General features: G+C 42.6%; 1 protein-coding gene and 1 non-coding gene across 2 annotated transcripts; one reads left to right on the forward strand and one right to left on the reverse strand.

Moving 5' to 3' along the window:
- The first annotated feature begins 4,307 nt into the window (after positions 1 to 4,307).
- On the forward strand, positions 4,308 to 4,379 carry TRNAQ-CUG. Its single transcript has one exon. It is a non-coding gene; the product is annotated as a tRNA-Gln (tRNA).
- A 326-nt stretch (positions 4,380 to 4,705) lies between these two features.
- On the reverse strand, positions 4,706 to 8,893 carry LOC102704604 (probable LRR receptor-like serine/threonine-protein kinase At2g16250). The gene is made up of 4 exons (XM_006651796.3): positions 7,138 to 8,893; positions 6,267 to 6,395; positions 5,675 to 5,697; positions 4,706 to 5,535 (listed from the first exon to the last, which is right to left on the reverse strand). The coding sequence occupies exons 1-4, from the start codon at positions 8,727 to 8,729 to the stop codon at positions 4,955 to 4,957; spliced, it is 2,325 nt and encodes a 774-aa protein (XP_006651859.3). The 5' UTR covers positions 8,730 to 8,893; the 3' UTR covers positions 4,706 to 4,954.
- Between the last annotated feature and the right edge of the window lie 3,433 nt (positions 8,894 to 12,326).

Here is a 12,326-nt window from a genome sequence, read left to right on the forward strand (position 1 = left end):
GCACTATGCGGCACTAAGGCAACGTTCGCAAGTGATGTATCCAATTTGTCTAATCAGCGCACGTAAAACGAAGAAAGCCATTAGCATATGATTAATTGAGTATTAGCTTTTACAAACTTGAAAAATGAATTAATCTGATTTTTTAACAACTTTCATATAAAACTTTTTTTAAAAAAATACATCGTTTAATAGCTTGAAAAACGTGCACATGAAAAAAGAGAGAAAAGTGTTATGGGTTGGTCGGTTTCGAACGCTCCCTAAAGGTTTCGCATATGACAAGGATGAGCGGGTCCGACGCTGCTCATTTGAATCCGATGATAGGCTTTGTGTGGCAGCTAGCGCATGCAGCGAGTTGCTCAGTTTTTACCTATAGAGGTTACCAGCGGTGACATTGTATTTAGATTGTCTTCAGTGTGGTACTCCAGAGGAGTCCCTACCCTAGCAACCACCATTGGATGCAAAAGGAGCGATGAAGCGATGGTTGCCAGCACCAATCCTCTTCTTCCAAACCGTGAAGTGCGTTATTTGGGTTAGCTAGTAGGCGATGCAATGGCCATTAGTCGTTTATCCGAATGAATTCCAACAAATCTGCCCATTGGTGGTGGATTGAGGAGACTTGCACATTGTTCCTGGTGGCTGCACACTTTGTTATGTGTGATCATTTCAGCCATATGGTCACAAAATAGTACTTGATAATAACTCTAGGGTGAAAGCCGTAATCCAATTTATCAAGATCATGTAACAATGACGCTCACATATCATTTTTCATGTTAAAGGTGGGGAAACTCTCCCCTCCAGTGAAAATTAAAAAAAATCATGTTAAAGTGTCATATCAGGTTTCGGATGAAATTCTATTTCTGTTTCCCGATGGCAATGACGATCGAGCGTTGGTCCATTATTGAAGGTGTTGTTTTGAAGTAGATGTTTAGAACTCGCTGCGCTTGTCTTGATTGCAATTAAGTGAGCTACTCAAGATAACATTATATGTTTGCAATTAAGTGAGCTACTAAAGATAACATCATATGTTAATGTAGTACCTCCGTCCCATAATAACTTTATTTTTTAGGTTTTTATACGGTGTTTATAGTCTTCGTTTTATTCGAAATTTTTTGCGATCAATATTTTTATTGTTACTAGATGATAAAATATGAATAGTACTTTATGCGTGGCTAATTTTTTAAAATTTTTGTATAATTTTTTCAAATAAGATGAATGGTCAAACATTAAACACAGAAAAAAAAAATTATAAGACGGAGGTAGTAAGTCTTAGAAGAAAATCGAAAAAGACGAGGATCATAGTGCGCCCGTCGCCACGGTCGCCGCTGCAAAGCTACCGGCAAAACCCTCATAATTCGGCTGGCAACTGCGCTCCGCTTGCCCGCAAGGGCATGCGTGGTGTCAGCGTCAGATTCAGGGCTCTCTCCTACTCCACTCGCCTGCCTTTGCTCTCGCTGTCGTCGTCGTCGATCGATGCGGTAATGATGAATTCATGGAAATTCATTGCGTGATTACTTTGTGCCGTGTTGGCATTGCTAATGAGGTGATTTGATTGTGGATGCGAATTGCACGCTGGTCTTGTTCTTTTCACGGTGAGATATGGAGAAACGGGAGATAGGAAAAAAAACACCGGGAAAATTTCACAAAACCATAATGCTTATGAACCACGTTTTAAAAGACAATACTATTCTTTATGTGACACATAAGCATAGATAAAAAAACGCATGCAGTAGCTTCGTTTTTCGTATGCATGCACTCTATCATTGAATCAATCAACCGCTGGCCATGGATACTAATTATTGAGATCCCAAAATATGCATGTATTCGTTTCGTTTTTCGTATGCATGCATGCAGAGATTTTTCCATCATCGAGTCAATCAACACCCGACCATGGATATTAACTATTGAGATCCAACAAAGTGCAGAGATTTTTCCATCATCGAGTCCACTTCAAAAAATAGATTTTCACAAAAGTTCATCGTCTCTAACATTAAAACCTGACAGCTAGAGACAAAATATTTCCTCAAAATGCACAGTATCCATATTGTCACATACGTCGAATCGAAACTGTAGCGTCATACGCTATTCTGTATTGTTGCCCTGTTGTGCCCGACTACCTATACAGGTTGTCATAGCCTAAACAAACTATCAGAAATCCAGCTATTAGCACTGCTCGCATACTATCATAAACAAAATAATCTACCGATAAAGCACAAGGAGATCACACATCATTAAAAAAAAGTGAAGCCTGCTACTTGGGATAGCATAAAATTCTCTTACACTACAGCATTAAAACATGCTCGAGAATATGCAAAGGAGTACCAGAACCGATATTGTCCATCAGAACATCACTAACGTTCAAATATTAAGAATTTGATACATATAATATGATGACAATTGTATCAAAAAGGGTAATACTTGATAAGCCTATTACACTTCCATACTTTTTCACCGATCTATGGTCCCGTTCCATTTGAACTTCCAACTTTTAACGGTACTGCAAAAGGGGAAAAAACACACATTGAGAGATCCCGAAGAATAAAAGAACAGCAAAAAGAAACACAGATAATACAAGCACCTGTACGATAAAATAACTACATATCCATTCAAATTTCAAATAGACAAGAACAATAAGGTGGAATGATGTAGAAAATTCTAGCAGCTCCACAAGGTCTACACCAAGACTAGCATAAAAACAGGTGATTAGATAACTGGACTGAAAACATGGGAAAAAAATTTAAGCAAGAGGTAGCCTTTAAAGTGTGGTTAACTACCTTTTTTTTTCTCAAAGGAAACTACCCTGATTTGATTGAAGGCAATCATGAAAAGTTCAATACATATCGAAAAGGAAAAACAGACAACTGAGGAATGGGGACTCCAGTAAACAGGAGTTAGCTCAGAAGATCCAAGGTATATAACAAGAAACCATCTTAGTATTAAGACCAGTAAACAAAAAAAAGAGCCTCAAAGGTCATTCCATATGCACAATTAAAAGATGATAGTTTAGTCTATTGTTTCACAATAGATCCTCCTATTGTTCATTGAACTACGGTTAAATTTAGAGAGATGTTTGCAATACATATCAAGCATTGGCATTTAGAAGGTATCTACAAGTGACAACTATTGAGTTCGCATTGCGCATACTAGTTAAGTCAAAGAGGTAACAAATAAGATATGTTTTTCAAATTAACTGGTAAGCAGAGTATTGCCATATGCAAGATAAGCTCAGCTCACGAGCAGCGTGAGCATCTATTTCACGATTCCAACTAGCCCTTAATTTGTAAACATTCATACCAGCCCAAACTATACTGCGAACATGATGTGATAGATGTTATGTTTCGTATTGTAAGACTTTCTAGTCTTGTCTAGATCCATCAATTGATGAATGTATATAATTTATATATATGTCTAGATTCATTAGCATCCATATGAATCTAGGCAAGACTATAAAGTCTTACGGTACATAGTAAAACGGAGAGAGTAATGGATAGTCCCAAGACCCAAGGGGGACTCGTACTACAGTTCGTAACATTCACGCTACTTCGTTAAAAACTAGTGTCACACGGGATGCAGCACTGACGGACTAAACAACCTCGCCTTGACAAGTAAAACTACCAACTCGAGTCTGGGTGTTAGAGGTAGCCAACAAAAAAGTATTGAGTATACCTTAATGAATCCAATGTCCTTGGCGTTGCTGCGGAAGCACTGCCTGCAGCACATGAGCCCGTACTTCCGGATCAAGCCATGCGGGTTGCCGCAAACACGGCTGCATCAACAAATCCACGCCACAAATCCGTAAGCACTCGTCGAGCAATCGAAGAGAAACCTTCTACTGGAAGCACGAGATTGCTATAATAGGGATCGAAGCTAATCTACGCCACAAATCTGACCCCGATACTACGGTTTGACAATCGTCATCGAACTGAATTGAAAAATCCGAGACAAAACGCGGCAGCGGAGTCCCGGATCGCTGAGATCGCGAGCGGAGAGGAGAGGATTACCAAACCCTGGATCCGGGGCCGTAGTTTTTAGGGTGCGAGTTCCACACGTTGGAGTGCCCCATGGCGGCGGCGGAGGCGAGGTCCTGACTTGTAAACCCTAGAAATTCTTCCGCTTGGCAACAATGAATAAGCGCGTGCACAGCAACTCGGGTTTCCTCTATATATAAGCATTAGTTTCGCCTGTTGGGCCTGCGTCCGACAAGTCCTAGCATGGGCTTTCTGTAATGGGCCGTAGGCCCAGTCAGGCTAGCTGGTAGGTATAGTAAGGTTAACTTATATATAGAATGTAAAAACCATTCTCACCAGAATGGTCCCATGGTCTAGCGGTTAGGACATTGGACTCTGAATCCAGTAACCCGAGTTCAAATCTCGGTGGGACCTGTTTTTAATTTTAATTCCCTATTTCATTTTTTTTTCCTTTCATACATTTTGTAATCGTTCGTGATTCCTAGTACTGTAGTAACTTAATATTTTTCAGTGTAGAAATCCTTTTTTTTTAACAGAGAGGACGTTGTGGTTCTTTCAAGTAGTAGCAGCGAACAGAGAGAGCCAAAACGACTTCTGGACGAATGTTCTTGTGACAAGTTGCCATTGACTGGATCAGCAGCTGGATTATACTTTTTCAAACAGACGATTCTTCCGATTAATACTCCCCAAACCTTAGGCTTAAACTACAAAAAGTTGTGCTCGGTTTCAAAGCTCCAGAATGACGAAATCGTGGCCACTTGCATTTCGAGCACCGCGCACCATTGTGCCACTTATTCTCTCAGAATCTCAGATACAGATTACACAGCACTGAAATGAAAAAGGAAAAGAGAAAGAAGAGCCTACCTCCTATATGCACAGTTTTTTTTCTTTCACCTAGAGGCATCAGGAGATGCGCATCAGAGGATGAATTATACACAAGTGAGATGAGATCTGAGAGCATGTAAAGTATTGCTAAATCTGTGGTGATCCTACACAACAGCATTCTCTTCCAACTCTACCGATGGGTCAGGGAGAATCTCCCGTGAAGCCCTCTTGAAGGAGAACGAATCCTCCTCCTCCTCCTCCTCGTCACTTCCTTGTGACTTCACTGACTGCTTCCGAGCAAGTGATTGCCCTAATGTTGGCCTGAGCTCCGAGCTTCTGTACGATTGCCCATGGAAGGCGAACTGCCATGAGCTTCGAGATGAGGTACTCCTGAGCCGTGATGAGTTCAATTCTAATTCTTCCCTCACCACCCGTAGTGGGTTCTCCAAAGCTTTCAGGATGTACCGAGCCAGCGGACGTCTGGAGGGCTTTGGATTCAGGCATGTCTTTGCAACAATGGAAACTGCCCATACCTCTTCTAGGTGGTCCTCATCTACTACAAGTGAGGGATCTACAATATTTGAAAGACCCTCCTTCTCATGGGCATCGATGAAATCTAATGTTCTTGCCAACCACTCCTCTGAACCAGTGTCATTTGAGCCACTCACGCCAAAATTCCCGGTGATTAGCTCAAGCAGCACCTTTCCAAAGCAGTATACATCATACGAGCAGCTGGCTGGCGGACCTGTTAGGTAACAGATACATACATTAATGTTAGACCATCTTTATTTTGCACATCAGAATTATTTACACAAATGGTTGTGTAGTATAATAGTAGAGATTATAAAATTCCCCTATAAAGGTTATTCAGACGCTTTACACACCTGATGTGTTCTTGTCAAGAGACCTGCCACAAGAAAGAGACGAATATTAGTGTTAAGCAGAGGCCCCGATATTCTATACAGATGTAAACAAACAAAAAACTTTCATAGCAAGCATGGTGTTGTCATGTTAACAAGTGGGCTGTCATATTTTATGATCTGCAGGTGGTAGGTTTTCTTATTTTATCTGTGTAGGTGAGCAGGCCTGGCCATTAATTTACAGGACTGACTCTTGATGAGAATTTCCTTTTTGGAAGTGATTTAACAAGAATTATTGTAACTTATGTGAGAGAAAGGACTAAAACAAAAATTCCCTGCAGCCAATGATATATTTTATTGACAATCCCATTATCTTCAGTCAACTTCATAAAGAAGTTATTGCTTTTGCCTTCAAACTTCTTAGTGCTAAAGGCATCCTTAAGTGATAAGAATAGTTATACCCATTCAGGTGATCATAAAATACTTAGGCATGTTTTAAAGAAATATGGCAACTAAAGCTGCAATTTTCAGAGCAATTGATAAGAACAGTTATACCCATGCTGAACTCATGCAAAAACAATTAAATAAGAGGAAAGGATAAATATAAACATCTTACTTTGATGATCTCAACATCCTAGAGAAGAAACTCCTGCTTCCCTCACTTTGTTGAGTGCATACATCACTCAAACTTCCAAGGCACACTTCAAATTTGTCATCAAGAAGCACACTGCTGGCTTGGATATCTCTACAGTTATAACAAAGGGCTCAGAAAAAAATATTGATTTGAAAGTAATTGAAACATATAAGAACTTGAACAGAATGCATAAAATAAAAAATGAGTCAAAAAGGACATGAAGTAGAACGATGAGTCAACTAAAGTCATTCAACTGGAATAAAAGATGACTAGCACCAAGTGCGTCCAAAGTTTAATGTGCTGCTTATGTTACCTACAATGATTGATGACACTATACATCAAAAGATAAACTACCACAAAATAACTTCAGAACCATGATAGAGACATGAGTTTCTCGTATAGTTACACTACGATGTACAAATGAATTATATACTGTACTATCCTTGCATACAGCTTCCTAATTTTCTACAATATATTTTCATGAGAAGTTGTGACCATATGCACATGAATAACAATAATGAAAATTCTAATTTCCTACATTAGTCTATCATGTGTGCAACTAGTAAAAGTATAAATGAATATATAGATTAAATTATCCCACTTGTTTCACTCAAGCACTTGCCATAAATAGTGCAGATTTTCCATTACATAGATAATTATTCATGCCGAGCTGAATAACATGTAAAATTTCCGCGCTCTTTTTTATCATCGCCGTTCAAACTATGATTAGCACACTTATCATATGCTTTATGCAATTAAAATACTTTTGGTAACTACTGTTGCTCTATAAATCAACCAGTTCCACGTTATATTAGCTAATTAGCTAACAAGTCAATAATATCACTAGGCATACCTGTGAACCAATGGTGGACTACACTCGTCATGCAGGAAGCACAAAGCCTCTGCAACACCGATGGCTATCTTCAGCCTTGTTATCCAATCCAAAGACTGCAACCCCTCCTCAGAATCGACTGGTTTCTTGTGTAATGCAGTAGTCAAGTCTCCCTTTGCCATGTATTTGTATACCAGCAATTCCTCATCATCCACAGCCAAATGCCCCAGCAATGGAACAATCCTCCCATGGGAATTCTTTGCAAGGAAGCCCAATTCCCCCAAGGTCTTATTACTGCTCTTCCGATCAACCTTTTTGACGACAACATTGAAACCACTTTCCAGTGCACCATGGTAAATGTCCCCAGAATGCCCATGCTTGACAAGATTGTCATCCCCAAAACCCCCAGTAACATAGTGCAATTGCTCATAGGTGAAGTCATCCACAATGGTAGGCAGACCTTTCACAGTACCATTTGCTGCCGGGGATGCCGCCATAGATGAAAGCATCACAGGATTAACGCTGCTACTCCTGCGACCTGAACGAATCCCTTCTTCATTCTGCTCCAACCCTCTTCCTCTCGGTTGCCGTCTCCCCCTCCTCATCAGGCAAAACACTAGTGCTACAAGTAAAAATACCACCAAAATTGCCGAGCCTGCCAGGACTCCAGCAAGTACATGCTTCCACTTCACCCCTTTCTTGCTTGGTGATGGCGATGCATTTGGTGGCTCTGGCAATGAAGCCCTATTCCTCTTGTAGAACGCCTCACAATCCCCCTGGCTTCGCTGGCTTGATCCGGAGAAGCAATTCATATTTATGTGCACTGCTCCATCGGAGCTGTTCCCATATCCAGTTCCAACTACCTCACTGAAGTAATTTCTTGACACATCGACCTGACGAAATCTCTTCAGGAGGGGCCCAAGGACATCTCCAATGGCACCGTACAAGGAATTGCCAGAAGCGTTAAAAACTCCGGTTCCATCACCGGCAAGGATGGACACGTTTGGTAGCTCGCCGGTGAGATTGTTGTCAGAAATATCGAGAAATTTGAGCCCCTTAATGAGGAACAATGTCGCCGGAATTGAGCCGGAGATGCTATTACCAGAGAGGTTAAGGGTCGTCAGGTTCCCGGACATGCCAAGATCGGCTGGAAGCTCTCCATTGACAGAGGTGGAGTGGAGGTCTAGCACTGCCAGCGACGGCGGGAGGCCGGTCCCGAACCACGCCGGGATCCGACCAGGGAGCGGGAACCCCGACGCGTCGAAAACCTCGAGCGCCGTGAGCTCCCGCAGCGGGTCGACGGCGAACCCCTGTCTCTGCGCGCCGGCGCGGGTTCTCCGGAGCCCCGTTAGCCGGAGCTCCGCGACGCGCCCGGCGCGGCAGACGACGCCAGCCCAGGCGCAGGGGTGGCCCTTCACCGGCCAGTACTCCGCCCGCACGCCGAGCGCCCCGCGCAGGCCGTGGAGCGCGAGGAGGTCCTGCCTCTCGAGCAGCCACCGCCGCCCCCCACGCGCGGTCGGCGCGGGCGCCGCCCCCACGCACGCGTTGGTGACGAGCAGGAGAACCGCGGCGGCGGCGGCGGCGACGACGACGAGGCAGCATCTCAGAAGCATTGGGGAGGGATCAGGCGAGGCGAACAGCACCCGCGGGGAGAGGGAAGCAGGGGAGCGGCGCGGCGGAAGCTGGTGGCCTCATGGAGCGGGCGCGGCCATGGCGACGACGAGGAGAGCGGGAGCGCGAGCGCGAGCGGGAGCGAAGTGGAGAGGAGGAGGTGGTGCGCCGTGCGCGCAAGGTGTTCGCCTTTTTGGGCGGCCCCTGCCTGCCTATTTCGGCACAAGGAAAGGCCGCAGCGAGTTGACCACGCGGAGCCCGCGGGGAGAGGGGGACGCGGGTGGAGACCGCACGACGCAACCCCACCACTCTCTCACTGCCGGGTGGGCTCGCTCGGCAGGTTCCCCTGGGCCCCGCGCTGCAGTGGCGGCGCACGAGTCTGACTGGACTGGTCACCGCGGTCGCCGGCATGTGGGCCATGCAGGCACGGGGAGATGCGTGGGGCCCGGTTTGTCAGTGGCGTTCGGTCGCCTGTCTGCCTGTGGGGTCCACGCCCTTTTTACTGGTGCGCGATACGGAATGTTCTCTCACGTCTCGCTTGGCGCCTTTCTTTTTTTTTTAAGGCTCGTGTCCTTTTCGGAAAAAGAAAGAGAGCTCACCAGAGAGGTCGTGTACTCGTGTCTCCATCAGTTTGTTGACGATAAGAGGAAGCGTGCAGCTCATCGTGCCATCGTGTTCCTCGAGGGTATTTTCTTTGAAAAAGTTACAGTTATGTATTTTGTTCCACTTATTATTACTCCTTTGATTTTTTTTTTATTCAACTCCATTCACATTTAGTTGGACGTTTCACCGTTCATCTTATTTAAAATTTTTGTATGAATATATAGAATAATAGGTCATATTTAAAATATTTTTATAATAAATTAAATCATAATAAAATAATTAATAATTATATAATTTTTTAATAAGAAGAATAATAAACCATCGATCCAGCAGTTAAATATGTTAAAATAAAAAAAAAAGAAAGGAGTATTATTGTATAACTATATGGCTTTATAAATCCATGTAGTTTTAGTCACGTTGGAGAGTAAGGGCTAGGATAAGTAAGAATCTTGTTTCTCGTAAGCACGGTTTTAAACAGTCGAACAAAAGTTTTTTAATATATATATATTACTTAGAAATTATATTAATTTAGTTTTTAAAGTTTGGAATAACTAATGGTACGTATCTTATTCTTTTCATTTTCAATTATCTAAACTCAACCTTAATTGACATGTTGTACTCTCTTACTCGGTCTATGACCGAGACTTGAGAGAGTAATGACACAAATGTGGCAATTGCACGTGGAAAAGTAGCAATGGAAGAAACGATGACTTCTTTTCCGTTACGGCTGGTGAACTAAGGTAGCAAGAATTCCAAACTCACCACCGCTCTAGCGACTTGTGGTAAACCAGCAGTAATTCCGTCTCCTACTTTTATCCACATCTTTTCGTTTCTTTTAGTGCTTAATAGGACAAAAAAATTCTCAATCTTAAATTTCAAGTTAATTTATTTTTTCACTGAAATTTATTTTCTCACCATGTTTTTTAATCAATAAGAATATATATATATATATTATTTATAAATTATGGTTATTTATAAATATACCGTTAATTATCACCCGTTTGTAATTTTGTTGTGTGCACACATATGTCCGAGCGTAGCTGTCAGTCAACGAATCATTTTAATTCGCCGTGTCATCGGATGATCCAAGTGAAGAAGGCTGCTGCTGCTGCCCGGTCCAAGTCTTCACCTGGGTCGTCGAGATTGTTCGTGTACATGGATGCATGCATGATTGGCCCCTCCAAATGCCGACAGGGCGAGACGAGTCGCCACGGACGCTGCCAAAACCAAAAAGAGCATAGATTAATCAGCTCTTCCCACTGTTACAGTTCACCGGTACTACTGTACTAGTACTGACTGACTAATTCTGATTAAGGTCATGTTTAGGATAGCATAGATCGAAGTATTATCTGTTTTTCTGCGAGTATTTCAGGGCATAAATAACTCAATTAACTAATATAAACTACTTTAAAAATAGAAAAGTCAAATAAAAAAACGTACTATCTCATTTAGAAGCTTGTGAAAACGTGTCCACGCAAATCCACTGCCCTCAAGTGAAAACGAATTGCTTTGAACTTAACCATGTTTGTACGGAATACTCAAACACAACAGGGTCTAAACTAGTCCATACCGTTAGTTTACGACTAAAACTGGTGCTCCTGGACCTAAACACGTACCACCCAATCATCGATATAAGAAGCTTCGTATGTCACATCTCGACCAGCAGCCGACGAGACGTTCGCGTCATCTAATTAGCTAGCCCCGGCTAGCGCCACTGACTGGAGTGATGGATCGAGTCAAGCTTGCAATCTGCGACTCCTACTTTGTAGTTTTACCTGGAATTCCATTGTGCGTCAAGGTCGCAGTAGTCGTTCATACTGTACGTGTTTTTTTTCCTCAACCTCTAGCTATCGAATAATTAAGACATGACACAGCAAGCAGCTAAGCTCATAAAATAATAAGTTTTGGATCAGATAGAGGTGTCAGGTGTGTCTAAACAGAGCCCCATATGCTCTCTATAGGGCACACTCATCTTGCTAGAGCAAGATTAAATGAGAATGAGTCACAACTCACAAGCCGTGATGGGCAAGGCCATGCCCCATAGCATGCCTCTCATCCAACCCCAACATCTCGATGCCCCATAGCATGCCTCCCATCCAACCCCAATACCTCCCGCCATTTCCTCAAACCGCAACGGTGACGAAATCTAAACGTGTCAGAGAGAGGCGCTAACTTTGAGGAAGAGTAGCAGTGTCACGACAAGGTCGTTATTGGGAGAGGGAACACCGGCACTGCCACTGGTGAAGTGGGCGATGAAGAGTGGATGAGGACTAGGCAGGGATGAAAGTTATATTTGATTTTTAAGGAGAGTCAACCTAAAATATCGGAGTCCAATATAAATTGGAATTGTAAAGGATTAAAATAGAAAATATCTAGGGTTGGCTTGAAAAATTAAAAACATTATCTAAAGCTACTTGCACGGTGAAAAACAGATTCTTTAAGGCATCATCTTAACCTACATGACAAATATATGACATATGAAACCACTTGAATATATGCCTTGCATGTTTATGGTCTAAGTAAACCAAACGTGGGGACCAGTTAAAAACTACTTCCGTTGCTCGGACCGATTCCATGGGTCATGTTTTCTCACATATATAATTTTTTTGCATGAAATTTATCGTTTATGAGCTTCAGACTTATACCTGCTAGGCTGCGAGGTGCGGTAATGCATAGTCAATTACGAGAAAAAAAAAGCATAATAATAGCTGTTGCAACCTTGCAGTATATATGCATGTGCATGTGTTGCGTTATATAGTCTTTATTTGCCCTAAAGCCTAATTTTAAGATAAACGTTTTATCGTGTGCATATATCGTCGTATGTATAGCAGAGTTGCTTCTAGCGTGTGCACATTGTGGTATGGCAAGCGAAACGTGTTGGAGTAGCAACGTTTTTCTCCGTCGAATCGTCGTACAATACTCGTACTACCGAACGCAGCGCGCGAAGTTATTACTCCGTGTTTGAGAGGGTTAATTAGGACCGCTAAATATTGTGT

Source organism: Oryza brachyantha, chromosome 3, assembly GCF_000231095.2.
Source record: "Oryza brachyantha chromosome 3, ObraRS2, whole genome shotgun sequence".
Classification (NCBI taxonomy): domain Eukaryota; kingdom Viridiplantae; phylum Streptophyta; class Magnoliopsida; order Poales; family Poaceae; genus Oryza; species Oryza brachyantha.